This window comes from Aspergillus chevalieri, chromosome 2 (genome assembly GCF_016861735.1).
Source record: "Aspergillus chevalieri M1 DNA, chromosome 2, nearly complete sequence".
NCBI lineage: Eukaryota > Fungi > Ascomycota > Eurotiomycetes > Eurotiales > Aspergillaceae > Aspergillus > Aspergillus chevalieri.
In genome coordinates this window covers 1,785,656-1,811,812 of record NC_057363.1, presented here as the reverse complement: position 1 = coordinate 1,811,812, position 26,157 = coordinate 1,785,656, and the positions used below count along the sequence as shown (strand labels likewise).

Genomic DNA, 26,157 nt, shown 5'->3' with positions numbered 1-26,157 from the left:
AGAAAAGGGAAAAAGCGGGAAAGAAAAGAAAGAAAAGAAAAGAGAAAAAAAAGTGCCACAGAAACGCGATCAAAGGGGAAACTTTTTTTTGCTCTTTAATTTAAACACGGTAAGAAGCACGAGGCGACTGGTGCTCAATGAGATGCAGTAGTTGTAGGGACAAACAACACACTTTACAGTAGTAGTAATAGTAGTAGTGGCAGTAGTAGCAATAATAATAATAGAGGGAATAACAATGGAATCCCTCCGGTAGCCCAATCAATTCAGCAGCAACAACTAACAGAAGCGGCAAGAGGGAGTCGGGATGGCCATGTCTACTTCACATACGGCATCATTCAGGATGCGTTCGGAGACTGCAAGGTTGCTTGCGATTGAGACACTGCTTAAACAGTAGCATAGAGTCTCTGTAGTAACTGTACAAGTAGTAACAACAGTACCTTTGCTCTGTAGTATACTCTGTACTTGTCGAGAACGGCGGAATGGGGGAACCAACATCGGGGATCGCCCATAAAAGTGAGGCTGTTTGAGACGCTTGCGGAATTACTTAAACCACCCGCGATTCAGGCGCAGATGGGGAAAAGTGATGCTACTCTACGCCGTCCATTGCGACCGTCTTCTGCAGTCGGAATCTGTCCATTTCCGGATCTCAGCATTCTCGTTCTGCAGGATGACAATTATTGTCTCCCTGCGTACTGTACTTGTATTCTTCCTGGATAGCATACAGACACAAACAGAGAGTATGCAGACTCAAGGAACGAACCTCCGTAGACCCGATCCAAGGATCTTACAAACCCAACCGGTGTATTCCCGATCGGGGAGCCGAAAACGACGGCAAAGCACTCCGTTTGGCCACTCGACCCTCGTGCAACGCATTTTATGATTCCTCGTCCTTGCTTGTCCGAGTTTATTTCTTACTGCTCATATGGGATACAGAGTTCACAGTATGAATACACAGGGAGTGCGTGGTATTTGTCACATCCTGTGGTTCTATTCCGTGCTCATCGCTCGAGCAAATAGGCTAAATCAGAGATCGACCTCTAATCTATTTAAGCATCCAGTCTCCATGGATCTTTGCGATATACTTGTCTGAGTCAATTATGGTTATCTCCATTAATCATGGAATGCTGTATACTCATCCGCGGATAGGCATATCACCTCCCTGAACGGCAAATCCAGTCCTGTCTTGACACCTTTGAGACACAGATCGATCTGAAGCCAGATGTCTGATCTTGACTCTAAAAGCCATCCCAGAATAATCATTGGCCAGGAAACGATCTGGGTATACACCTACACCGAAATCTTGTTTCCGGTCTATTGGCTAGGATACTGCCCGAAGAGCTATAGACCCAGTGTACTTTCGCCAACCTAGCGACTTTATCGCAGACGCCCGAGAGCCGTTGCTGACTCCGGACTGACTCCGGCCTGATTTCGGCATTACTCCTGCAAAATGGGATATCCTGTTTCTGTCCGCTGAGTAGGCTTTCGACACACGCGCAAAAGTCAAACGGCGACGGCGCCGAAAAGGAGCTAATTCGCCGAATCCACACTTTAAACAAGACTCCCCTGCGTTGCCCCGCCTGTATACTTGTACAAGTACAGTACAATATCAGCTAAAACGACAGATTAGACCTATCTAAAAGTACGACGTCATGAAACCCTCCCCGTCGAATCCTTACTCCATACAAGGCTCTCTATTCGAAGGTTATACTCCGGGGAAACGTTATTGGTGGGAATTTTGAGAGGCATGTCCGATACCCATAAACCCCCATATTGCTACTGCCCGGTTGGGTCCAGTTCCGTCATCTATGCAGGATTCTCGCTTAGGGTACCACGTAGTTTGTACTGCAGATGTGGCTTGAAACTTTGTCATCTCACCGTAGCACAGAAGACAAAGGAATGCCGTCTTTGTATGGCAGGTGTTGGACGCTTGGCACTATTCCGCATGTAGATTAGTGTAATAGTAAAAGATTAAGACGTCTATCCGGCTCGACTGCCGAGATAAAAACATTTGCGCCGCAACGAGGCGATTACGACCCATGTACTCCATACGGAGTCAAGGACGCGCGGGATGGATTCTGTACTCAGTGCTGTCTCCGTGCGTCCGAGTCAGTCAGCACGGGTAGAAGCAGGAGCTCATTTGTTTTGAACTCAAAACCCTGCGGCCCGTTTAGGCACGGACGACAGTACGCGCATCCATTTCTTGGATTTTGTTTTTTTTTTTTTTCTATATCTTAGCCTCATATACCTGGCCTCTGGTTCTGAGTGCTGTCTCGTTGTTCCTGCAAAGCCAGTCAGCGATGCGATGCATCATGTGGCCTGACTTCTACATCAATGTCGTACAGACCACTACAAGACGCATAAAGAGTGGCAGCTGAAAGACTCGAGATATGAACCTGATTGGCGCCTCACTTTCAGCAGCAGCACAGGGGAGCGAGTCGTTGTTGCTCAGCTCCATTGCGATGGGTTCTGTTTGCGCCACGATGTTCGCGTTTCGCCTTATCCGCGAGGCTGCAACCAAGAAGCGTTAGTGCAATTGGACAATGCAAGCTGCGGTGGCGGTACAATGCTTGCTTTGGTATTGGACATTTGGACAAGGGCATACCTAAGTGGCTACGCTTTAGGCCGCGATCGTATTCGTGTAGATGCAGGTGATGATCGTCAAGTAAATTGTTGGGTACCCGGATTGCCACCAGAGCGAGGAGAACGACGAGATCTGATGTCAAACCTTAGAAAGACAGTGGTGATGAGGCTCGAAGTTGTTGATAGTCGATGAGAAGGCCGTGATGGCCTTAGCCCTATGCCCTACCGCCACATGACCAGCTTCTACTGCGAGAAATCTGCAGAATATCAGGGGTACGTAGCAGTGTTTCTATTGTATGCATATATACGTGACCGGCAGTGAGGGAACCAGTAGATATTGATGTAGCTGGGCTTTCCAAATTTATCACAGTTGGGTCGAGGCTGTTCATTATTGAGAGCGCGGAACACCACCACAGTGGCCAGAATAGCAACTCAAAATGTTGAGATTCATCAATTCCTATTGATATCCCATACTGGCAATAAAGGCATACTCGGTCTCTTTCATTGTCACTGCAACGCCTGCAACATGAAGCCAACCGATTCACCTTGGCCCTCCGGCTCAATAAGCCGCCCGCTATTGAGATTAAGATTCGGATAGCCCTCAATAACCAGCACGCTGAAACTCCAACGCCTCCCACGTGGTGAAAGGAGTACCTAAAGACTATTTTATTCCGCGTTCCTGCATCATGAACTGGGGAGAATTTCTCGAAAACGAAGAGAATCCTACCACGTTCTTTTCGAGCTGCGCTTTCATATCGAGCAAAACCATACAACAGACTACATGAATATCATCACCTTTCTTTTCGGATTCCACGCCCTATGGACAATCCAAGCCTCGCTGGCGGCTCGGGTTGACCAGGCGCCCTCGAGTATCTCCCCGTTCGAGGTCCATTCGCTTCCTGGGGCTCCTTCTTTGCCGCCCAGCTGGGCTGGACGGCTTCCTGTGCCGGACGTGGAAGAGGGTAATTCGTTGTTCTTTTGGCTTGTCGAGGCTGAGGATTCTGCATACGATGACAATCTTATCAGTCAGTTGATCAAATACACTTTTCAGAAATGCAAGCTGATAAGACTAGTTTGGCTCAACGGCGGCCCAGGTTGTTCGTCCTTGCTAGGACTGACAGGAGGCAACGGTCCAATGTCCTTCGTTGGCAACTCGACCAAGCTGGAGAGTAACCCATACTCCTGGTCTAAACTCGGCCATGTGCTGTACATCGACCAGCCGGTTGGCACGGGATACTCGACCGCAAGCGATCCATACCCAGTGCATGACATGGACCGAGTGACATCCGACTTTCACGCATGGCTGCAGTCCTTCCTCACGCAGTTCTCTCACCTCCAATCGAAACGCGTGCACTTGATCGGAGAGTCCTACGCGGGCTTCTACATTCCCTACTTCGCCTCTGCCATCATCGACAACCAGGACTCCTTCCCATTAGACCTCGCTTCCCTGTCCATGGGCGATCCCACAATAGGAGACCCCGCAGCCATGACCTCCGTGATGATCGGACAATACCTCGAATCCCAAAAATCCGCCCTCCAGATCCCCGACGACATCATCTCAGCTTTCACAGAAGGAAGCGAAGAATGCGGCTTCGACGGAATCGCGCAAAAACTAAACACATACCCTCCGAAAACTGGCCCCATCCCTATCCCGGGAAACCCAGACAACCTCTACACCCTGAAAGGCGCAGACGCGCTCATCAACGGAGATGACTGCTACCCACACGCAACCGACGCAGACGGCGTCCTATACTCCATCCTAAACGAAGCAGATTGCCTCGGCTCCTGCGCAACCTTCAACACAGCCATCGACTACCTCTACACCAAAAACAACTGCTTCGACCAGTACGACATCAGCAACTGCTGTGACAAAATCAGCCAATTCCCTATCCTCGCGAACTACTTCGGCCGCGCAGATGTCCAAGCAGCGCTCAACATCCCGCCTCCATCGACAGACTCGCCGGCCCATTACTCCGCCTGCAGCAACAACATCCTCGCAGCCCTAACTCTATCCGAAACCGCCACCATCCCGACCTCACCTACATTCTCCATTCTCCCTTCAATCCTCAATAACGGCAGTATCGCGGTGCACGTGTACTCCGGCGAATACGACTTCCTGCTCAACCACTTCGGCACGGAACTCGTTCTGCAAAATATGACCTGGAACGGCGCGCAGGGGTTCGTGGAGAAGCCGTCGAAGGCGTTTTACAGCGATGATGCTATGCCGGATGATAGCGAGAAGGGTGAGGATAAGAATGTGGCGGGGACTTGGGGTGAGGAGCGCGGGCTGAGTTATCATTTCTTCCATGGGGCGGGGCATAGTGTTTTTGCGAAGAAGGGGAGGGAGATGTTTGCTTTTGTTAGGGATGTTGTTGTTGCTTAGGTTCTTTCTCGACTTGGTAGATAGTTTTGTTTCTTTGCTCGGTGCTGTAAAATGAATGCTTTAATGGCCATGGATGGAAGCCTCTTCATTTACAAAGAATGATGGAAATAATGACTAATTTCAATACTTTATTTTCTATTACCCATCCGCTATGCAAAGAACTAGAAAGAATGAAAAACAGAAACCATACTCCATCCTCGCTAAATCTCTTCCATATGGCCTTAGTATACCCTACCCCATCAATCCCAGACAGAAATAAAACTAACAAACAGGAAAGAAAAACAGGTCATGAAGTTGTGTACATATCAGTTCTCAATAAATCATCATCCATAATTTGGGCTTCTGTTTTCCCATGTGTCTGAGATGAGAGATAGATTCCTTGAATCCGACTTATACACGTCATTTGCTGACATAGGAAGACACGAAGCACGAGTTGTTGCACATGTTTTAGGCAATGAAAAGGGACATTAGATCGCAGCATCACCGACGGAAGAATGGTGCTTGGTTTGGCATCGAAAGCAATGAGTCGGCTCGCTGGAACACATCCCCCTCAAAGAATTTATCACTATACGCACTGGCTGGGGTAGAAGGCACAGTGGCTTGCGCAGCAGGACCAAGCGCCGCACTCAACGGAGTTGCCGGAAGGGGAAGAGACGGAGGTGAGCCCATTCCAAAACCACTTGGGTTGGAAACAGATCCTTGATGTGGATGCTGACCCTGCAATGGTGGTCCGTAGATATTCCCTGGTCCATTGTTCGAGGCCATATCTGCAAGATACGACCAAGGGGATGCTTCGATGAGTCGACCGGCTTCTCTGCTTGCGCGCTGAACAGGACGGAGGATTATGACGATGTCGGGAGGGAGGAGTTGCATGCTTCTAATCTCGCGCATGTCGGTTACGAGATCGACGAATGAGTGCATGAATGTTTTGCACAGCTGCCAGAATTCGCGCTGGTTGCGCATTCCACCACCTGGCTCTTTGACCTTCATGTTCGAAAGACGTAAACCAAGCGCTTCTGAAACTTCCAAGCACACGCGGCATCGACGAATGAGGTTGTTCCATAACATCTGTATTCCCTGGGGCTCTCGTGCATGTTCTGCAACCTCTAGGCATCTCATAAACTGACGGCGGGCCAAGGGTAATGCTTGAAGAGCGGCAGTGTATGCTGCTGTAAGCTGATGGAAAATCTTTTCGAATATCCGTTCTTCCTCAATTTCATCTAATCCCGTCATTGGGTTTATCCGCGGCACGACTGAGCTGGGAATCGGTGGGAACGATTCGCCTGAGCGAGGTGTTGCAAGTGATGAGGGAACTGATGTATTGATAAGATTCGATCTGCTACTGGACCGGCTGCGCGATCCGAAGCTGAATGAAGGGGGAGCAAAGCCTGGTGAGCTGACCGCAGACTGGAAATTGCCTGGCCCTGCTAATGGCCCATTTGCAAACTGAGGACGCTGGATGGTAGTATCGCTGCGGAATCGGCGCACTGACGGAGCTCGATCCCTTGTTGGTGTCATTGTTGGCCCAGGGAAGCGGTCTGAGGCGACACTGGCACACTCTTTGTTGATTTCTGGTATAGGTGGCTTGGCCGATGATACTCGCTTGCGAGTTCCTAAGGGGACACCTAAGCTCATGCAGGCGTTCCGTAACTCGCACACACCCCCGTACACCATAAGCATTAAGGAACGAACATATCGCGCGTCTCCGTTGGCGATAATCTTGTCTAGGCTATTGCGCAGCTGCATAGCAACGTGGGTGTAGGCCATTATACAAGTCTCACACTCGCGCTTAACCGTCTCGTTGGACAGTTTCGCTACGTCCATATCCTCTGGGTTTTCCACGTTTTCAAGAGCCTCGTTGAGTCGGTCCACATGAGTAGATGCGTTATAGAAGACGATTTCGAGACTGTTCCGTCGAGAATCGTCTCGTTTGATCACATTGATCAAGGCGGACACGTGGGACTGGACCTGGAAAAGTGCGAAGAGTATGCCTTTGGCACCTTCAACAACAGGATCTGGCGTTTCCCTTTCGCCCTTGTGTTCTGGCAAGCTTGACATCCTATTGACAAATCCGTCCCTCAACCGTCTGCGCTCTTTGGGACTGCTTGGACTAGACGAATTGCTGCCAGCCGCGGCCCCAGATGGTCTTGTTTTGAGAAGAGAGCCGTGACTAAGCCCACGGAAGTGACTGTTTCGATACGGACGCGTCTCATCCAAAGTACCCAAATCTGTGTTTTTTCTATTGACGACACCCATGCGTTTGCTGCGGGCAGCTATCGAGGCTTGTATGATGCCCTCACTGTTGCTCCGATTGCGTTCATTGGCCGGTATAGGATTGATTCCCGGACGCTGGAGTACACCGCTTTGGTAAGCATTCTGTCCCGAAGCAATACGATAATGAGACTTGACAGGGATTGGAGGGGGGCGCGACAGTGAAGGTGACCTAGGACCAGAGGCACCATCACCGGTGCTCGGGATGACAGGAAAGCGACTATTAAGTCCACGTTTGACGGGCTTTGGGGTCTCGAGTACTGCATCACTAGTGAATTATTTAGTTATCTAGCCCGCACGTTTGGGTGGATTAGCCGTACCTTGGCTCGCCGTTACCTTCCACCTCTGGGGTAGTGTCCAATTGCCGTGTTTTCAAGAAACGTTTTAACTCTGCAGTGACTGCAACTTCTTTCTCATTGTCAGACATCGAAGGTGCAATTACCGACTCTGAATCTTCCAACGCTTGTCGCAAAGGAGCCTTTAACGGGTTCCCGGCGACCTTCAAGATCTGGAGCTTGCTCATTTCTGAGAGTCCAAGAGGTAGGTCTTCAAGACGATTTTGCATTACCGACAAGACGCGTAGGGAGGTCAACTTCTTGATTTCTTCCGGTAAATGGCTGATCTTGTTTCGACTAATGTCCAAGATTTCCAGGAGTGGCAATTTATACACCTAGTACCAGGTGTTAGTATCCGCCAGTATCAATCATTGATGGCAGGGCGTCGTACCCCTTTGGGGAACTCCCGAAAATTGTTTGCTCGAATGTTAAGGTATCGTAGGTGGGAGCACTCTGAGAAACGGAAAGGGATGTGGAAGATATGATTATTCGACAGGGAGAGCCTGCGACTAGTTAGTCCTAGGTCTCCACGCATGCCTTACTTGATTGGAGTTCGTCATAATTTAGGGAGCACTGGAACAGACCCACCTTTCAACTTCATCCTTGATGATATCGACCACAGGTTCGGGAATACGGACAATGTTCGAATGGCCCAGATCGATCGTCAGTTTTGGCTTAACAACGTCACTGACAGCCTCATTTCCGGCCAGCGAACGCTTGGTCTCTTGGATTCCATTCTCCACCGCGTGACGGGCAATTTCAGTGGTCTCCTCTTGCGAAAGCAGTTTAGGGCCTGGGTGAGGTCTCGCACTGCCGCTGATCCTATTACCACATTCGCCCATTTGTCCATTGCCTTGTGACATTTCTGATTCACTTTTCGGTCGGCCATCATTGGTAGGAGGACGATGGGGGACATTCGATTCTGGCGTCCCTCTGCTTCCGGCATCCTCCTCTGTATTGCCATGGTATAGACGGGGTACCCTAATCGTGTCCTCCGGACGAACCATTGTAGAAAGCATTGTCGGTCGCTCTGGCTTCAGCAGACAAACCAAGTGAAAAAAGAAATAACAATAATAAGACGAAGGCCTGCCGATATGTATCACCCGATATTATTATGAACCGTTATTCGCTCCGAACGAACCATTCAAACGGAAAGAGATTCCACGGGGTACGGAGAAGAATTGGAATAAAGCATTATCAGATGACTGGAAAACAGCGAAGATATCGACGTGTACACCGGACGAGTGCGACGAGATGGGATTGCGATCCGTGCAGAGACTCGGAGTCGGTCCTGAGGCGCAAAACAAAGTCCGGACAGTCACGTCAGTGCTTGGGGGGGGACGATGGGCGAGTTTCGTTCCAGAACAGCGATATGCCGTATCGATGAAGAAACACCCCAGTGTCCAAATGACAGATCAGTTTACCAACTGAAGCTGATGAGGAGGTGGTCAGAGTGCACCATCGCTGGAGAGACTTGATACCAAACACGGAGCCGCGAGACCAGCGCCGACCCGATCGAAAAGGAAGGAAATTCTGGCAGCCAGAACAACGAAAACGGAATCGAAGCGGCGATAAACGACAGAATAGTTCAAGAGGAATAATAGGAATCCAGTCCTATCAGGCCGTGGAGGAGATGTTGGACGGTATCTTTTTTTTCTGGTTCAGGGAGGACGAGAGACAGGGTTGCGGCTCTTTGATTGGCCGATAGCCGCTGTCACTGCATTCTGTATCAAAAAGAAACCCCAGCAAAACAGAGAATAACCTGTGGAATTGTGTGGAATTATCGAGTATTGTAGATTGTGGATGGATGTTCGCATTTGTTTTGTTTGAGAGAAAAAGTGGTGAAAGTGAATGTACCCCGATTTTTACCCTTTTATACATACAGCGCATTTTGGCATCATATCATAACAACCAGTAAAACAGGAAACAAGAGAAAAGAAAAAAGACAAAGGCAATTCTAATAGTGTACATATGCCACAAGTGCGTCTGGCATCCGATTCCTAGGACATAACCAACCCATATAAACCAAGTACTATTAACGGCTCAGAGAGCACTACGTCGAGGTGTAGGCTCCGCGGTCACTGTAGCACCCTCTTCCACACCTTCATCCAATACAGCCGCATCCTCGCTATCCGCGCTTTCCGGGGCACCGCTAAAGGACGCTGCTTTCTGGTTCAAGAGCTGAGCCTCCATCTGGGCCCACTCCTTCCATCGCTCGAATTCCTCGTTCTCCAATTCCATACCAAGATCAAGCATCCTAGGTTGGAATTCTGCGCCGGTTGCCTCGGCCTCTTCAGCAGCAACCCGTCGTTCGATGTCTTCTTGTAAGCGGAGTCGGTAGAATTCACGGCGGGCAATGTCATAAGCTTCAGTCTTGGTTATATCCGGGACGTTATTCAAAAGCCAGAGTTGACGTTGGACCACACTAATTTAGAAGAGATGAGAGTTAGGAGGGCCACCAACGATAGTATCAAAGTCAAGGGAAGGAAGCATCGCCCTGAAAAGAAGGAAATGATTATACACACCTTTCACCATCCAGTTTCTTCCCTGGCTGCTGGATCCGTCTCCAATTGTGTTTCTCAAAGTCTTTACCAGATGTTTCAACAAGGACGCGGGGTCTCGCAAGTTCCCAAGGGTGGTCCCGGTAAAACTCCTTTCGCAGCTGGTCTTCTTCGAATCTCATCTCAACGGGCTGGAACAGCCGACTAGCTTTCTTCGGCTTCACTCTCTTTTCTTGGGCCTGGAAAACAACATTCTGTTTGCCAGTCTCGCGATCCGTCTTGATTCGCTGCCGGAAGAGCTGGTGCTGTGGTGCTTGGTTCCGCACAAGAACCTGCGCTGGAGGGATATCGCCCACTACATCAACCCATTGCGGAAGTCTCTTGATCTTGCCGGCTGCTGCTTGGTTGATGGCCGTCTGCCGCACCCGAAGGGCTGTGAGGTTGAGTTTGCCCATGGCTGTTCGGAGGGCGTGGGAGGGGTAAAAGGGCTGGTTCACAGGCTGGTTTGGTTCAAATAAAACAACACGCGTGAAATATAATATCAGTAGAGCTTTTATTCTCCAGCAATAGACACAACTCCTTCTCTGCACTGAACTGCGAGCGAGGCCGTGGAATCAGTCAGTTCGAAGTCCGTCGTATCAAAGAGTGTGGTCGCGGTGAAAAAGCGGATTGACAATCCCCGCCTCCCATTGGCCAAGACAGCGGGCTCCGCAAAGCAGAAAGAAACAGAGAGACCAAGTCCTCGCGATAATTCAACCACCAGCACCAACTTCCCCTCATTTGTGTCTTTGATTTGGCCAATTAGTTGCTGGTTCGGCCTGTTTTGTTTATTCTTTTCTGCTACTTAGCGTCCCTCCACCGTCTGCTTGGAGAGCAGCTTGTCCTGCTTTCGTCAAGCTGCCTCGAGATTTTTTGCTGGACATGCATGGTTGACCCAATGCCACGATGTCTGCCGCCTCATGCCTCATCCCAATAGATCTCAAAGCGCGTCGAACCCGCGGGCCCCTTTGTCCCAGGGGCTGGAGCGAAAACTGTTTACTAGATCCAGTTCGATGCCTCGACCAGAAGACTCGTCCCACAGTGCCCCGATCAGAAGATTCAGTTCTAGACGTCCACGGCCAACAGTTGCTTCAATAGCAGACGTTTTCGTCAGCTCCCTGTTGATAGCGAGTCTTTGCCGTGAGCATTCCCCTCGGGGGAAAAGGATATCTACAATATGCATGGATTCGACAAGTAGTGTACCAAGGTGGCATGGCTGGAGTGTGGCCGGCAAGAGGCAATTGTCATCATCATCATCGTCGTCGTCGAGGAAATATCTGGACTGTCTAAGGTCACCGGTAGAGAGACTGGGGGTACAATGTTCAAGAACGCAACGGATGTTCAGCAGCGGGGTTGCGCAAAGTGTAAAGGATTGGGGCCATGATGAGGATTCCTCGAGAAAACGGCCAGTGGAGCAATGCCCTTCACCTGAGGAGAGTCGTGAAGAAGTAGAGTTGGACCGGGAGAAAGACTTGAACGACAGTCCACCACATCAGCCGCCGGATCGACCTGATCAAGATTCAACCGCGGATACCTCAACCTCCTCAAATAAACAAACTAACACGCTTCCCGATGACAGTATCACCTCACTCGATCCTGAGTCAGATTTATCGACATCGGATCTATCGATTCATCCCATCAAACCCCGCACTCGAAGGTTAACTCCAGCGGCAGACAAGTTCACGGCTACTTCGGAACTATACCATGCGGCATTCGGGAATAGTCTGAACTGGGAAGAGGCAGTCGACACCGTTTCTCGAGATAATACGGTTAATCCACAAAAAATTCGGCGTTTAAAGATCCTCAAGCGTTGGAGGAACATGCATAGGAATACAAGTAAACGAAGTCGCGTTGGTATTCCATCCGTGAGAGATCTGGCTACGGCACTGTGGCAGGAGGAGAAATCGAACCAGTATATTTTCCGACTCTACAGGGATGTTCCCTCTCCTGGTGTGTCCTACTTCTCGAAACGGACACGCGGTGAGCTTTTACGACGTTTTTCAAGACCCCCAGAACGCCGCTGGGTTGATGCTCGCCGTTACCTTGCGTTGGTAGAAGATATGATATCATCCGGCCTCCCGATGTCTCGTTCCCTATGGACTTCTGCTATTCATTTGGCTGGCCGTGCAGCCGGTAAAGTGAAGAAGCATGACCTGATAAGAGCGATTGGAGTATGGCAGCAAATGGAGCATGTGGCTGGCATCAAATCAGATCATGTTGTCTTTAACACGTTATTCGACGTTTCTATAAAAGCTGGTCAATTCACGGTGGCGGACCGATTAGTAGCGGAAATGAGAAAGCGTGGTCTCGGTTTCGACCGCTGTGGGAAGGTCACCATGATCTACTACCATGGGTTGCGGCAAGACTTTGAGGGTATTCGCCGTACTTACAACGAATTTGTGGATAGCGGAGAATTCGTGGACACCATGGTTCTCAATTGTCTGTTGGCCTCCTTTATCCGAGCTGGGCAGGTAAAGACTGCAGAACTATTGTATCTTCGCATGATGCAAGCGCAGGCGACTACGCAGAAGCATCTCATCGATGGAAAAAACCATCATTCACCGACGTTGTCTTCTGAGTTCAACATTTACCGCAAAAGAGCCCAGAAGTTAACTCGCCTCCTCAAATTTTCTATGCTGCTAAAAATCAAGCTTCCCGAACATTATGATGCGCTCCAGGACGCATTACCCATGACTCCAGACACACGCACCTTCCACATCTTCCTCAAATTCCACGCCCATGAGTCGGGTGATTTGCCAGGCTTCATGTCGGTCCTGGCAGACATGGAGAACACATTCGCAGTTCCCCCTCGCGGCATGATATACCTGTTGCTTTTCGAAGGCTTTGCACAACACGGGCGCCGAAGAAAGGCTTGGTCTGCTGAACGGTTGCAGGAGGCGTGGAGAGCTTTCCTTCGTGCTCTTCATGAGTCCAAGCACAGGATGGAAGAGCGCTTTCTTCCACAAACACGAAAAATTGTCTGGGAGAACCCACTCGCAAGCACGGCTGCGGCCATGGCATTGAAACCGAAGCGTCCAGCGGATGACGGGTCGAGTGGGCTTTATACAGCACTACCATTGGCCACCCAAAGCGCAAATGTTGAGTCTGAAGAAGGCCAAACCGAAAACTCGGGGCTGCAGATAGAAGAGAAATCAGACGAGGAAGAAGACGACGAGCTCGACACGACTAATGACAGCTTTGAGGATATCGAGGTAGACGTGGATGAGTTATTCGACAGTCCAACCCGCATCGAACATGAACCCCAACAAGACGAACTGGAGGAGCTAGAGCGCCGGATCGAAAACGGTGTATTCCTCGGCCGCCGAATGAACATCGCGATTCTCCGCGCCTTTGGCACCTGTTGCGGCCCCGACGAGGTTATGGACGTTTGGACGAAGCTTGAGCGTATTTGGCAACCCGAGAAGCGCAAGATGCAGGATGTGATTGTGGTGAGGGAAGAACTGGAGAGGCAATTGAATCGGATCCGGGGCGTGCGTTAAGGGATCTTCGATTATATGTATATTATGATGGACCTGTGTTTTATATACCCTTTGGTAAAATGATGTTCTACGAGCCATTTCACTGCAATATTCTTGTAAGGCCCGATGTTGCAAATATATACATTCGGCAACTACCCCATATCACATTTTTGAGATGCCCTGTATCCTCAACGAGCAATCACCTTCTATTTGTCTATTCTATTGAAGTTTTAACAATGAAAATTGCCCCAATAAGCTATATCATTGTCAACATAGTACACCTGCCGTCTTCGCGAAATCACGTGACTCATGTGCCTTTCGCAGCGTCTCCCGCGTCTCCCCGATTCACAGCTACAACTTTTTCTATACGCAGATAAACACGCCCTGATAACGACCAATGGTGGAAACATGGCACCCGGTGCGCTCAAGTCTCGCACGGTGGACTTGGATTTCTATCTGCATCGAGTTTTCCGCAAGACTTCGTTCCGGTAAGCCGCCCCACCAGGTACATACTTACAAGTACTCGAGGTTCAATAGAAAGCTGACATTGTGACAGACCTCTTCAGCGAGAAGTGATTACGGCTGCAGTCGAGGGACATGATATATTTCTACAGGCGTCCACATCATTCGGGAAGAGTTTGTGCTTTCAGTTGCCTGCTGTGGTCAGTCATGGCGGTTGGTTGTCCTTTACCAGACCTTAATACATGTGCATTCGACTGAGATATGTGATTTGTTTTGACTTTGCTTATGTTGAATAGTGACGGTAGTTGTGTGTCCTTTACTGGCGTTGATGGTAAGATCCGCGGATGCTATATTTGATATGCCATGCAAGGTATTGATTCAACTATAGGCAGATCAAGTCAATGCCCTCCAAGCTATTGGTGTAGCAGTGGAGACAATAAACTCGACAACACCAGTATTCGAGCGACGTAGGATCACCGAAGATCTTCTCTCGGGGCATCCCAGAGCCCGTCTGCTTTATGTGACACCAGAATTATGCCAGACGCAGACGTTCCGGCGGACTTTGCAGACCGTCCATGCCCAGGGACAACTTATGCGGGTTGCCATCGACGAAGCACACTGCATTAGTGAATGGGGACATGACTTTCGCCCGGCCTATAAGGAGCTTTCGTGGTTTAGGAATACCTTGAAGAATCCGGTTGTCTCCATTACAGCGGTTACGGCGACGGCGACGCCACGAGTCCGTGCTGATATTATCAGCTTGCTTGGACTGAACGCTGAGCAAATGAAGATATTCAACACACCATCCGCACGACCTAATATCCATTACGAAGTCAGATACCTCGAAGACTACGCCGGCGACCCGTTGGCAGCCGAGCCATTTCAAGTAAACAACCTCATTTCATGGCTCATTTCTATCGACGCCCGCCGCAGGAAAAGACTATGCCCAAAAACCACAGATCTTCCTCCAATCTCCGGAATTGTGTATGTTTGCTTCCGCAAAGCCGCGGAAGAAGTCGCCAATGCCCTGGTCCACTCTAGCAACGGCCGCATCAGCGCAATAGCATACCATGCCGGCCTTACCGCCGAAGAACGAATGAATATCCAGGCAATGTGGACTTCTCCACGCCCCTTCTCAGCACCAGAACCACAGGAACCAGATAAACCACCACCAAGCTTCTCCATTATCGTCGCGACGACGGCCTTTGGCATGGGAATTGATAACCCCTGTGTCCGGTTCGTCGTGCACTGGACTCCGCCTAAGAGCTTCGAAAGTTTCGTACAGGAGTCCGGTCGTGCAGGGCGTGATGGCCGCGCCGCAGCGTCGATTGTCTACTACAACACGCAGGAACGAGAGAGAATGTATGACCGGCTCAAGCGAACGGCGCAGGATGCCCCAAATCGCGGGATAAAGAAGGCCGCATCACAGGCAAATCTCCAAGCGCAACTAGAGAGTTTCTCGAAGGTAGTGCGGTATTGCGAAACGACGCATCGATGCAGACATGAGATGATCATGGAGCTTTTTGGGGACTACGAGCTTGAGAGGCTACGTGCGAACCAGGGTAACTCTGGGTGTGGGACTGTGAAGTTGGAGAAGTCGTCTCCGTGCGACTATGCTTGTGATATCTGCAAGGAAGGACCGAAGGCGGTTGCTGTGCGTAAGTCGAGGATGGTCACGGAGAGTGCCCCAGAGGATTTTGTTGAACCGGGGATGGCGCAGATTATGCAGCTCATGTTTCCAAGGGCTTTTCATTAGCGGATCTGAAAGGGTCATGTTATATGCTTTCCATATGGTATCTGCGATATCTTGGGTGGGTGGATTTTACGGCATTATGTTCAATTTACTAATATGAGTTCAGCTGGTTTTTTTTTTTTCTTCCTTTCCTTTTTGTTGAACCAAAAAAAAAAAAAAAAAAAAACGTATTCACTCGTTTGATACCTGTTTGCTTAGGCTTTTATAGGCAGTCTCCAACCAAAAAACCCACCACAACATCTACTCATTTGTGTCAGCATCACATACTACTCCTACCACACCCGACAGCTAACGATGGCGCTGGACAAGGAATACAAAGAGGACATCAAGGCATGGGCTAGAATTTTCAGCACTCAGTTGGGCAACAAGCTCAAGGAATTCAATATTCCACTGAAAGATCTGGTCGCCAAACATCTCGAGAAAGGTACGTACCGAAACACTTGCGATTTTCGCTAGTAACTGATAGCCTTCTACTATTAAGTAACTTTCAATTAGCTCTGAACCAGCTTGACATTCTCTGCAATCTTAGTGTTTCCCTGCCCTTAGACCAGACAACTTTCCGCCAGAGGTTGGAAAGAGCTCGCGACGCCCACCAAATTACAAGCTTCGAAGATGATCTGATGCGAAGGTGGAAAGTCGTGATGGCCAAGCCAGTAGAGGCCCAGACTGTCTATGATGTGAATATTTGTTGTTCTTCAAGTCCTTGGAGAAAGTTATCATCACTCAACGATCAGTCCCTTCGAGGAGATTGTAAGAGATATCTCGGATTCCTGCGTCAGGGTCGGCAATTCCGTCATATAATTAACCATGCCAATGAGAACATACCGAAAGAATTGGAACTATTTTCATGCAATTCAATGGAGGGACTTGGGGTGGCTGCCCAGGACCTTGAAAGCCCTTTGGCGAGTTGGGATCTCGAGGATAAGAATGATCCATTCTTCACAATAGTCTTTGATGAAGTTTGGAGTCTGATGGGCGATTCTGAAAACGAGCAATTCATCATGTTGAATAGGATCATCAGTTGATATCTGAGGAACATAAGATTTGGTATTTTTTCCTATCAATGGAATTGAAGCTAGATGTATTGTTGCGCGCATTAAAAATAGTGTCTGATCCCAACCAACCTTCGTCTCACCTAGCAGTCCCATTCAGTGATCCTCGGCTGGAACGTTACCCTCCGTTCACGTCCTTTGTAGTTGACATGAAAGACCTGAAAAATGGCTTTCATATTAAGTTCGCTGATGAGAGCATGTCGTTGTTTTCAGAAATAAGGCACAATAGCAGGTTTGCCTAGTCACTCTGGTCAGCATATGGCACACCCGATCCCATTGCACGCGTGAAATTGATTGGAGGGGAAAGACAAGCTTGATCTAACCAATTGAGGTCACGTTCTCGCTGCCTTGTCAGTTCGACTATGCCTGGATGTGGATCTGTCCAGCCCAGTGACTTACCCTCTTTCTCATACTGTTGTTCATCTCTACATGTGAATGGTAAAGTTGGTAGACCCTTCGACTGGGCACCTGTTTACCAGATTGCCAGCAAAGCCTATATTGGCGCTAGCCGCCGCGGAACATCCGTGTTTCGAGTCGTCATGGCCAGCATCACTCCGGACGTTTACCACTGAGCCATTGAGCCTAGGCGCTATAAATAAGGGCTCCAAAGGTGAGCTCTACGCTCGGCTGATTTTCACCCTCACTCCTGACTATCTTTCCAAGAAAAAGATGATACGATTCTGCCATTCACAGTGAAATCATTGCTTCAATCCCTGCTATCGAGAGGTATTACAGAGACTTGGGCTCAATAGATCCTACGATAATGGACGTCAGTCTCAAGTTCCTCATGTTCTCTTCAACAAATGAACATTCAACAAGCGATTCGTTCTATGTTCTCTGCCATTCACTTCTGCGCCGTTCGGCTGCATTGCAGTGTGCCCCAAGACAGGAATTATACAACTTGTTTATACCTTTACAACGCTTCGAAGGCAGGGGCCGGTTCAGGTTTAAAACCAGGAGGCCAAATCGACACCACAAGACCTTCTTTGACATGGGAGGAGACAAGACGTGACTCGAAACGGACTAGGGTCGAAAACGGCAAGAAGTTTATTTTCGATCATGCCGATGCCAAGTTACTCTACATTCCTCTTGACTTCGGTATCAAAAAGCCAAGCGTAAAAGTAAAACATCCCTACTCATTCCTACTCTGAAAATCCGAAGGTCTGGCCAATCCATTGCACCAGACACGATGAAACTGTATTTGGCTGCATCTGCCGGTGGAAGGTGCGAAAGCCACGAAGGATTTCTTCTCGGACCTTACGAAACCGGCACAAGAGGATGATATCGCATTCAACCACGACGTCGACCTCCGCAAGGCCCTGAATTATGTACGATCAGAGGTAGGCGGAAATCAAAAGCTTCAAAGGCAAAGCGCTCGCGTGTAAGAAACTAGGAAATGACGATGGCAAGGGCCGTGGGCGGAGACGCATGATGATTTTGTTGTGTTCGGAGGTTGTCTGGGGCATCTTTTCGGCGGCGGGTGTGGAAATGTGTAAAGCCGGTGTTGTTGGGGTTTTGAACTTTAGTCTTCTCAGGCTCGTTCGGTGGTTCTGGTTGTCTTTGCAATATGAGCCATGGTCGTGTGAAGGGAGTTTGGCAGAAAGAATTTGAGATGTCAAATAATGTCTAAGAGACTGCGGTGTACAGAATGGTATGAGATAGCTAGATTTTAAGACAATATGAGTGCACATCCTTTAGCTACCCGGCATCTTGGCCCAGCTTCAGCCGTAGTCACCAGTTGACTAGTTCCTTTTTTTTTATGAACCATGTCTCCAAATCTACCATAGCACAAAGCCATCCGTTCTAAGCAAGCCTTCACCCTCCCTGTGTCAATGAGATCCAAGGTACAATTACAGACCTGGAGGCGGAGGAACCTAGATGATAATGTCAGTGAATTGGTCTATACCACGGATTGAGAACAAAGACATTGGTACTTACAGCGCTGTAGCCGCTACCGCCAGGCGGAGGCGGAGGGGGAGAACCAGAGCCCGGCGGTGGGGGCGGGGGAGCTTCGCCAGATGGCGGTGGTGGCTGTGGAGTAGAACTCTGCGACTGCTGCTGCTGCTGCTGTTCTTGTTGCTGCTGAGCATACTGTTGGTAATATTGATAATAGGCGACATAGTTCTGGTAACCACCGTATGCAGCGTACGGATCGGTTCCGTAGTACTGGGCGTATTGCGCACTGTAGTCAGCTGCGCTGGCAGCAGCACCGGCGCCAGCACCGGCAGTAGACGCTGCAGGGGTTGCCTGTCCGGATGGGCTTTCCGTTGCTGGCGAATAATGTTGCTGGTGATGGTTGTTGTAGCCGCCATAACCACCACCGCCGTATCCACCATGTCCACCATGGTGACGATCTCCTCGCTGGCCGTAGCCACCACCGTAATTGTGTTGGGGCGGGTTCTCTTTGAACCGTTGGTACTGTTCACGGACGTTGGCGAGCAAGTCATCACAGAGCTCTTTTGCAGTCTTGACATCGTTGGGGTCGGGTCCACTGTAGATAATCAGTGAGGTGTAGATTGATTAGCAAGGCATACATGCGATACTCACGCCACGTGCAGATACATCGGCTCGTCGCTTTCCCTGCCGGTATTGTGCTCAATGAAGCCAGATCCGCGGCCCTTAATTTGGACCTTGCAGCGGGTTCTTTGCTGAATATGCTTCACATAAGCACCGCCCTGCCCGACTACTTGGGCACGAAGGTTGAATCCCGGAATCGGTTCTAGGTCAACAGGAATGCGCTCTTCGGGCCATTTGCGCTGTGATAGTATTAGCTTCATCTTGACCTTCTTGATTATGCCAAAGAGCCAAAGGATATCCGCAGGTGATGGGAGCATTTCATACACGGCCATATTCATCACGTTCCACTGGCTCCGGTGGCTCACGTCGACGGAATCGTCGTTCATCGACCAGGTTTGGGAGTTCCTTCTGCATGAGATCATTGATGAGTTCAACGGCCTTCTCGAGACCGTCCTTGTTCGTACTCGTCACATGAAGGAACAGCGGAGGATTCTATGCGAGAAAATGTCCATCAGCAAGCCGTATCCTAGTCCATTGGGAAGGCATCACGTACCGCGGCAGTAGCCATGCTTTTATCCGGATAATAATTGCCTCGGGTCGTGACATCTTGAAAAGAAAAAGAGATGAGCTTCCTTCTAGACCCAAAACAGCAGTGGACATGGAAGGCGTACCCGCGCCAGTTTCATCTTTAATCTAAATTCACGCAGCGGAGGTCAGCAGATGCAAATGAGGGTGTGGATGCTATGCGGTTTCGATTTGGGTAAGCATGGTCACAACCACAAGGATTGGGAAGACAAGAAACCAAAAGGAGGAAAGAAAGGAAGCAGCTAGTAGATAGCTGGCAGTAAATGCCTGGTGGATCAGCAAGTACAACAAGGAGTAATTACCATCTTCTGAGTAGACCCTTTTGTGAGAGTGTAGCGATTGCGCAAGTCATTGATCTCGATGTCCTTGATATAGTCTCCGTCAGCAACGTAAATTTCGGCATTCAGCTTTCCGGAAGCATCAGTGTTCGACGGCGTGGCGGATTGCGGTGCGGGACTCGACGTCTAGATAAACAAGTCAGTGAGTGAAACAGATTCCACGGGCAATGATCGCATGCTTACCGAGCGAATTGGAGGCACATCGACATGCTGAATACCCTTCTTTGCCTGCAACTGGGCATTGATCTTGGCCGCCGCGGCAGCTTTATATCGCAATCAGCCCAAAACTTCTTATCCAATTATACAAAGAACAGCGATCCTACCTGCGGCAGCAGCAGGGTCACCTGTGGATTTCCTTCCTGTGTCTGTGCCAGGGCTTCCAGGTTCACGGCTTAGAGGGCTGCGAGTGCGAGTGGTATCAGATTGTCGAGACGAGGGAGATCGAGAACGGCGGTCGAAACGCGACGGGCGTCGGGGCTCTGGCTCCGTCTGATCGAAACGGGAGCGCTTACGGCGATCGTCATCAGCCATGGCGGACAAATAGGCGGCTGATAAGCTTATGACAGGGAATGGTTGTAAGGAGATGCGGAAAATCCCAAGTGTACGGTGTTCCGTAGAGGGACTGCAAAAAGGACGGAGAAAGGATTTGGTGGAGTTCGAGACGATCCCGGCGGACACTAAGTGAATTGGTAAGTACCGGAACGATACTCGGTAATGGCTGTAATATGAGCTGTAGAATAAGTATAGGAGAGCTAAAGAAGAAACGAAAAGAACTCAGAGCAATCACTCATCGTTGAGTACCCCGGCAGTCCAAATTACCAAAAGGGATCTCAATGAGGCTCAACTCAGCAGATCAGGTGCTGCATCCACTATCCTCTTTGGAAACTAGCGGTACTGTCACCGCGTGACGAGCGATGACTCAGCGCTCCGACCTCGGGAGTTCGTCTTTTCCTTTTGATATAAAATGCGAGGCTTCGTGTTGGCCGCCGCATTTGTGCCTAATATCCACAGCTCTTGAATAGGAATTGCCCTGTGCTTCCCCGTTTCTTCGCCTGCTAGTCATTGTCGCAGGCCCAGTTTCGGGTGATCATGGCTTTCCGACGTCCCTTGACGGCCGTGGCCGCATCGACGCTGTCGACCGCCGCCAGGACCGCTCCTCGAGCATCCTTCGCTCTTTCCCGATTCACTCTCTTCAGATCCTCGTCGAGCTCGACTTCCGCTCTCGCCTACAAGGCCTTGCACCGTCGCTCGCCTCTCCCGCTGCCCGTTTCGGATACCTCCCCGCAATGGGATGCTCCGACGGCCGTCTCGTCGATTCTGTACGAGACCCCCGTGGCGCCGACGAACCCGCCCAAGCGCCATGTCCTGAACTGTCTCGTCCAGAACGAGCCCGGTGTGCTGTCCCGTATCTCGGGTATTCTGGCTGCCCGTGGCTTCAACATTGACAGTCTGGTCGTGTGTAATACCGAGGTGGAAGATCTGTCCCGCATGACCATTGTGCTCCAGGGTCAGGACGGTGTTGTCGAGCAGGCTCGTCGTCAGCTGGATGATTTGGTCCCTGTCTGGGCTGTCCTGGACTACACGGACTCTGCTCTGGTGCAGCGCGAACTCTTGCTGGCTAAGGTTAGCATTCTGGGCCCGGAGTTTTTCGAGGAGCTTCTGCAGCACCACCGTGAGATTACCACTCCCGGGGAGACCTTGGAAGGCCACAAGGAGAAGAAGTCGCTTGCAGAGATAAACGAGAACAAGGAATACCACCCCCGTCATCTTCCTCCCAGCCAGGCTTTGAGACACAAGCACGAGCACTTGGATGCCATTACCCGCCTGGCCCACCAGTTCGGTGGTAAGGTTCTGGACATTAGCACCAACAACTGCATTGTTGAAGTGTAAGTTCCTATCGGCCCTCTTTATTAGCCTTTTGAAGGCATTTCTAATGTGATCAACAGCTCCGCAAAGCCCAACCGTATCGACTCGTTCATGAAGCTGATTGCTCCCTTCGGTATCCTTGAGTCGACGAGAACTGGTCTGATGGCCCTGCCTCGTTCTCCTCTTTCCGAGCCGGCTGAGGAGGCCGAGAAGGAGGCTGCCGATGTTGTCGATGCAAGCACTCTTCCTCCTGGTTAAACAGAACATGTCCGCTATGAGTTATTCTGTATGAAAAGAACATGAGCTGTATTTTTTTTTTCTTTTGTCTATTTATCCCGGTTTGGTTCGATGCCTACGTGCAGTATGGAACTGATATTGTAAACCTTCGTTGTTTGTAAAATCCGATGTGAATCAATATCTTTCTGTCTTAAAGTTCAGTGTGTATGGCACGCAATGAGATAATAACCGTAGCAATGTTGGCCGTGTCTAATTGAGATTGATATAAGAAATAAGTTGCCTTCAGTACCCAAAAAAAACCTAACCTGAACTCCAATGTCATGTCATAACCAATGATTGCTTGCCCAAGAATGAAAAGAAATCCAAAGAAACTCCCAAAAGACCAAGAGAATCAAAGCCGGATGTGAGCTGAAATCCCCCTGCCGCTATAGTCAATTATAGTTCTATAGTGTCCAATCCGAACGCCAACTTCAGCCAATGTATTCATCTTCAACGAGCCTCCCAGGGCTTCTTTGATAGCGCCATAGCCAATGGTTGAGAAATCCAAGTCAACCGGCAGTCGGGGAGAGCGTGAAAGTCCCGGTGGCACATGAAAAGGAAACCGATAGTCAATCCGACCAACGGGCTCGTCATGCTCGTAGAATGCGGTGGCATTCACCGAGGTGATCTCAATCGTGGTTTTGGATAGGGGCGAGGATATAATGAAATCGGCAGTTGACGAAAAGAGATGCAGCTGAAAGCACGCTCAAGGTTAGCTGTCCATGAGACGACTTACGTCCTGGGGAGAATGGATGGGGTAGGTCAGATGTAGGAAGGTGAGAATTGCCCACCGAAAAGAGCAAATAAGTGTCTTCAGGTATACGCAAAATCAAGCAAAAGAAGACAATAGTACCCTAAGATTCAGGTAAGCAAGGTTCAACCACAATCTCTAGGACAAGACACGAACATTGCGGATTGAACAAAGTGCGGCTTGTCATCATCATCAGTATCCTCGTGAGATCGAGGAACAGGAACCTTAGGCACTTGCATATCGAAGGCCAATTTGGACATGGCTTCACCGAGTTTGGGCAACGCGGGAATTGTGCCCTGATGGGTCTTGATGGTGACAGTAGTATTGTCACCTGTCATACAGTGTCAGAGGATGAAAACATATTTGGTAAAAGGATTCTACTCACCGGAAGCGTATCGTGATATCATTTCGCGACCAACGCTTATGCCATCAGGTCCACTTGCATCCATAGGGTTCCAAAAGAAGTCAACCGGAATACCTGTGTTCACTCCAGGGACAACTGCTATATCGCGGGTTGAGACATGAGCAACCGGAGTAGTGTTATAGAGCAACACGAAGTCTGCTAGAGGTACTGTTGCGGAGTACTCTGTCGGGTTTGTAACGTTTATCTTTGTTTTTATAAGAGCCGAAAATTCAGTGGTCGGTCCTAGTTCCAGAGACTCAATCCGCGGATTCAGTTGATTCAGGGATCCACCGTATGGAGCTAAATGTCAATTAGTTACTGGGTAGAGAGTAGAGATATGCAGACTTACGCTTGACGTCCACATCGCCCTCTGCTGGTATCCTACGCACAGCGACTTTCCCCAATCCTGTTGCGACCTCGGTATCCACAGCCGCGGCGATGTGAAGCTGAACCGACCTTCCTAGGAAAATCAATGCTTGGAGGATATCGGCCATGACATCCTCGTCCGTGACTCGGAGCGGTACGTCCTTCATGGCGAAGTCCACAAATAAAGCGGGAGAGCCATTCGCGTCTATCGTTCGAGTCGAATTTGCAGGTTGCCACTTGTGCAGTTCCAAAACTCCGAGCTTCTTTCCGTGGTATAACACATCTGCATCTGCGCGAATGCGTGGAATATCCACCGTCAGGTTAAGCTGCTTTGGTAGTTCGATGAGTACTTTCACCAAGGCTGAGACTCTGGGCGATGCTTCCGGAGAATTTGGGTCCGCAAATGGGTCAGGAAGAGAGAAATGCACATTCGACATGGTGAAATTCTGGATAATGTTGTCCAAGGCATGTCCAGTAAATTGCAATGGCACCGTGACACTTTTCAGAAGATCCACCATCCATAATGGTGTGCCCAGGGAAGCGCTCTCAGCTCCTCGGACATAGATTGTTGTTGTGCGGCCGTTGACATAACTCCTCACAAGGAAGTCAAGCGGCGAATCTTTCTGCCCCGGGCAAGTTGTCGTCAATTCTTCAGAAAGGCCCTTGATTAAGCCACCGACGTCCATCCTAGTCAACTGACTTGGATCAATTTGGACTTCCTCGGTCCGGACATCTGCTACAGAGATATGAGGTTCGCCTGGGGAGCAGTTGGGAACGAGGACTTTGAACCCAAGCGGGGGAATTCGGACGGCGAACGGAAAACCGAGCATGGCAGTAATGGAAGCATCAACTACCATTGCGCCCTTTTGCGCAGAAATGTTTTGGTCATGCACGATCAACTTGTCGACTTTGACGTCAGGTATACGAGGGAAGTCGCTTTCTGTACATATTATTAGCATTCCTACTCAAAGCAATGGTAGTGATCCAAGACAAACCTTCAAAAGCGATAGACTTGAAAACCGTTTGCTTTCCAAGGCTCAATAATCCAGACTTCAGATGTAACGTCGCTTTTCCCTTGACCCGTAGCTGGCCAAGTCTTCCTTCCAGCCAATCCATGGCCACTGCACGGATGCCGGGGATATCCCCTGTTGCCAAATCGGCCAAGAAATCAACATGATTCGTGTGTCCGTTCCGGACATTAATTTTAATCGACGGTAATGATGCGGTTCCAACAAGCACATTTCCGTATTCCGGCAGGTATACTTCTAGATCCGACTGGCTAGTTTCGACCTCCCTTCCTATCCATGTGGCCATACGACCAAGGTTTCGAACAGTACCGCTTTGTACGCGATTGGCATCGACGACAAAATCCCCTTGTACCCGAGCTCGAACTCCATCTGATGTTGCTGAATCAATCGAGAGATGCGTGGGTTTAAATACGGTAGCCTCCTCGGCGTATCGCTTTATCGCAGCCGGCGCAGCAAAAGCAAATATCAGGACGGCCAGGACGGTTGCCAATAGGACAAGGGCAAATATAATTGGCCACTGCAATCGGTATCTAGACTTTTCCCCGACATTGTCTGAGAATGAAGACCGACGCTGTGTTGTATCCGTCCCGTATGCCAACGCTTCATCATCGTCCCGACGGGCTAATAACGGTGTCGATTCGGAGGCCAATTCATACGGTCTGGGCTCTTGCTCCATCAGAGTCGCCGAAGAATCCATGACCGATGGCGGTTGAGGATGAGAGGATGATTCACGGCCTCCGTCCAGCAGAGGTCTATCTTCCTCGTCAGCCATGGCGGCTGGAACGGGTGGGGAGAACGGGAGATAAGATGATACCGAGAGATAGACGGGTAGAGAATGGAGAGAGGATACAAATTGTACAAGTTATGATCAGAATGAAGATAGAGAAACCGAGAAAAGAGTATACTCGATGAATATATAAGAGTAAGGATGATGGTGTGATGTTGTTGAAGAAGACAAACGGAATAGTTGAAGCTCTCAGCGCCAACTGGTGATGATCATCGATGTAAGGCGTAATATTGGTATTACCGGATGCATCTATTACTTACCGTACCATACCAAACATACCGTACGACAACCGCATCATTATTATTTTTTGTGCTGCATTGACTCATTTACATATTTTTGAACACTTTCCAGCGCTCATCTTTTGAAATCTCTTGCTTCTGATTGA

The 26,157-nt window shown here is 49.6% G+C and overlaps 8 protein-coding genes across 8 annotated transcripts; 4 read left to right on the top strand and 4 right to left on the bottom strand.

Moving 5' to 3' along the window:
- Positions 1-3,361: 3,361 nt before the first annotated feature.
- Positions 3,362-4,963, top strand: cp9 (putative serine carboxypeptidase; the record flags this gene model as incomplete). Its single annotated transcript, XM_043284951.1, has 1 exon — positions 3,362-4,963. One exon carries the CDS (start codon positions 3,362-3,364, stop codon positions 4,961-4,963), a length of 1,602 nt encoding a protein of 533 aa, XP_043133692.1.
- Positions 4,964-5,443: 480 nt separating this feature from the next.
- Positions 5,444-8,588, bottom strand: SOG2_1 (putative cell morphogenesis protein Sog2; the record flags this gene model as incomplete). Its single annotated transcript, XM_043284950.1, has 4 exons — positions 5,444-7,502; positions 7,555-7,904; positions 7,961-8,072; positions 8,158-8,588. The coding sequence occupies 4 exons, from the start codon at positions 8,586-8,588 to the stop codon at positions 5,444-5,446; spliced, it is 2,952 nt and encodes a 983-aa protein (XP_043133691.1).
- A 1,024-nt stretch (positions 8,589-9,612) lies between these two features.
- Positions 9,613-10,525, bottom strand: rsm25 (mitochondrial 37S ribosomal protein mS23; the record flags this gene model as incomplete). The annotated part of the gene is made up of 2 exons (XM_043284949.1): positions 9,613-9,994; positions 10,095-10,525. 2 exons carry the CDS (start codon positions 10,523-10,525, stop codon positions 9,613-9,615), a joined length of 813 nt encoding a protein of 270 aa, XP_043133690.1.
- Positions 10,526-11,029: 504 nt separating this feature from the next.
- ACHE_20625A (pentatricopeptide repeat protein) lies at positions 11,030-13,609 on the top strand (the record flags this gene model as incomplete). Its single annotated transcript, XM_043284948.1, has 1 exon — positions 11,030-13,609. The coding sequence occupies one exon, from the start codon at positions 11,030-11,032 to the stop codon at positions 13,607-13,609; it is 2,580 nt and encodes an 859-aa protein (XP_043133689.1).
- Positions 13,610-13,996: 387 nt separating this feature from the next.
- Positions 13,997-15,806, top strand: ACHE_20624A (putative RecQ family helicase RecQ; the record flags this gene model as incomplete). Its single annotated transcript, XM_043284947.1, has 4 exons — positions 13,997-14,076; positions 14,145-14,263; positions 14,347-14,381; positions 14,439-15,806. The coding sequence occupies 4 exons, from the start codon at positions 13,997-13,999 to the stop codon at positions 15,804-15,806; spliced, it is 1,602 nt and encodes a 533-aa protein (XP_043133688.1).
- Positions 15,807-18,705: 2,899 nt separating this feature from the next.
- On the bottom strand, positions 18,706-20,826 carry ACHE_20623S (KH domain-containing protein; the record flags this gene model as incomplete). The annotated part of the gene is made up of 9 exons (XM_043284946.1): positions 18,706-18,729; positions 18,794-19,346; positions 19,403-19,611; positions 19,697-19,864; positions 19,926-19,978; positions 20,044-20,065; positions 20,260-20,421; positions 20,479-20,558; positions 20,619-20,826. The coding sequence occupies 9 exons, from the start codon at positions 20,824-20,826 to the stop codon at positions 18,706-18,708; spliced, it is 1,479 nt and encodes a 492-aa protein (XP_043133687.1).
- A 558-nt stretch (positions 20,827-21,384) lies between these two features.
- ILV6 (acetolactate synthase regulatory subunit) lies at positions 21,385-22,419 on the top strand (the record flags this gene model as incomplete). Its single annotated transcript, XM_043284945.1, has 2 exons — positions 21,385-22,181; positions 22,242-22,419. The coding sequence occupies 2 exons, from the start codon at positions 21,385-21,387 to the stop codon at positions 22,417-22,419; spliced, it is 975 nt and encodes a 324-aa protein (XP_043133686.1).
- Positions 22,420-23,266: 847 nt separating this feature from the next.
- On the bottom strand, positions 23,267-25,757 carry ACHE_20621S (uncharacterized protein; the record flags this gene model as incomplete). The annotated part of the gene is made up of 5 exons (XM_043284944.1): positions 23,267-23,291; positions 23,345-23,519; positions 23,574-23,891; positions 23,941-24,897; positions 24,953-25,757. 5 exons carry the CDS (start codon positions 25,755-25,757, stop codon positions 23,267-23,269), a joined length of 2,280 nt encoding a protein of 759 aa, XP_043133685.1.
- Between the last annotated feature and the right edge of the window lie 400 nt (positions 25,758-26,157).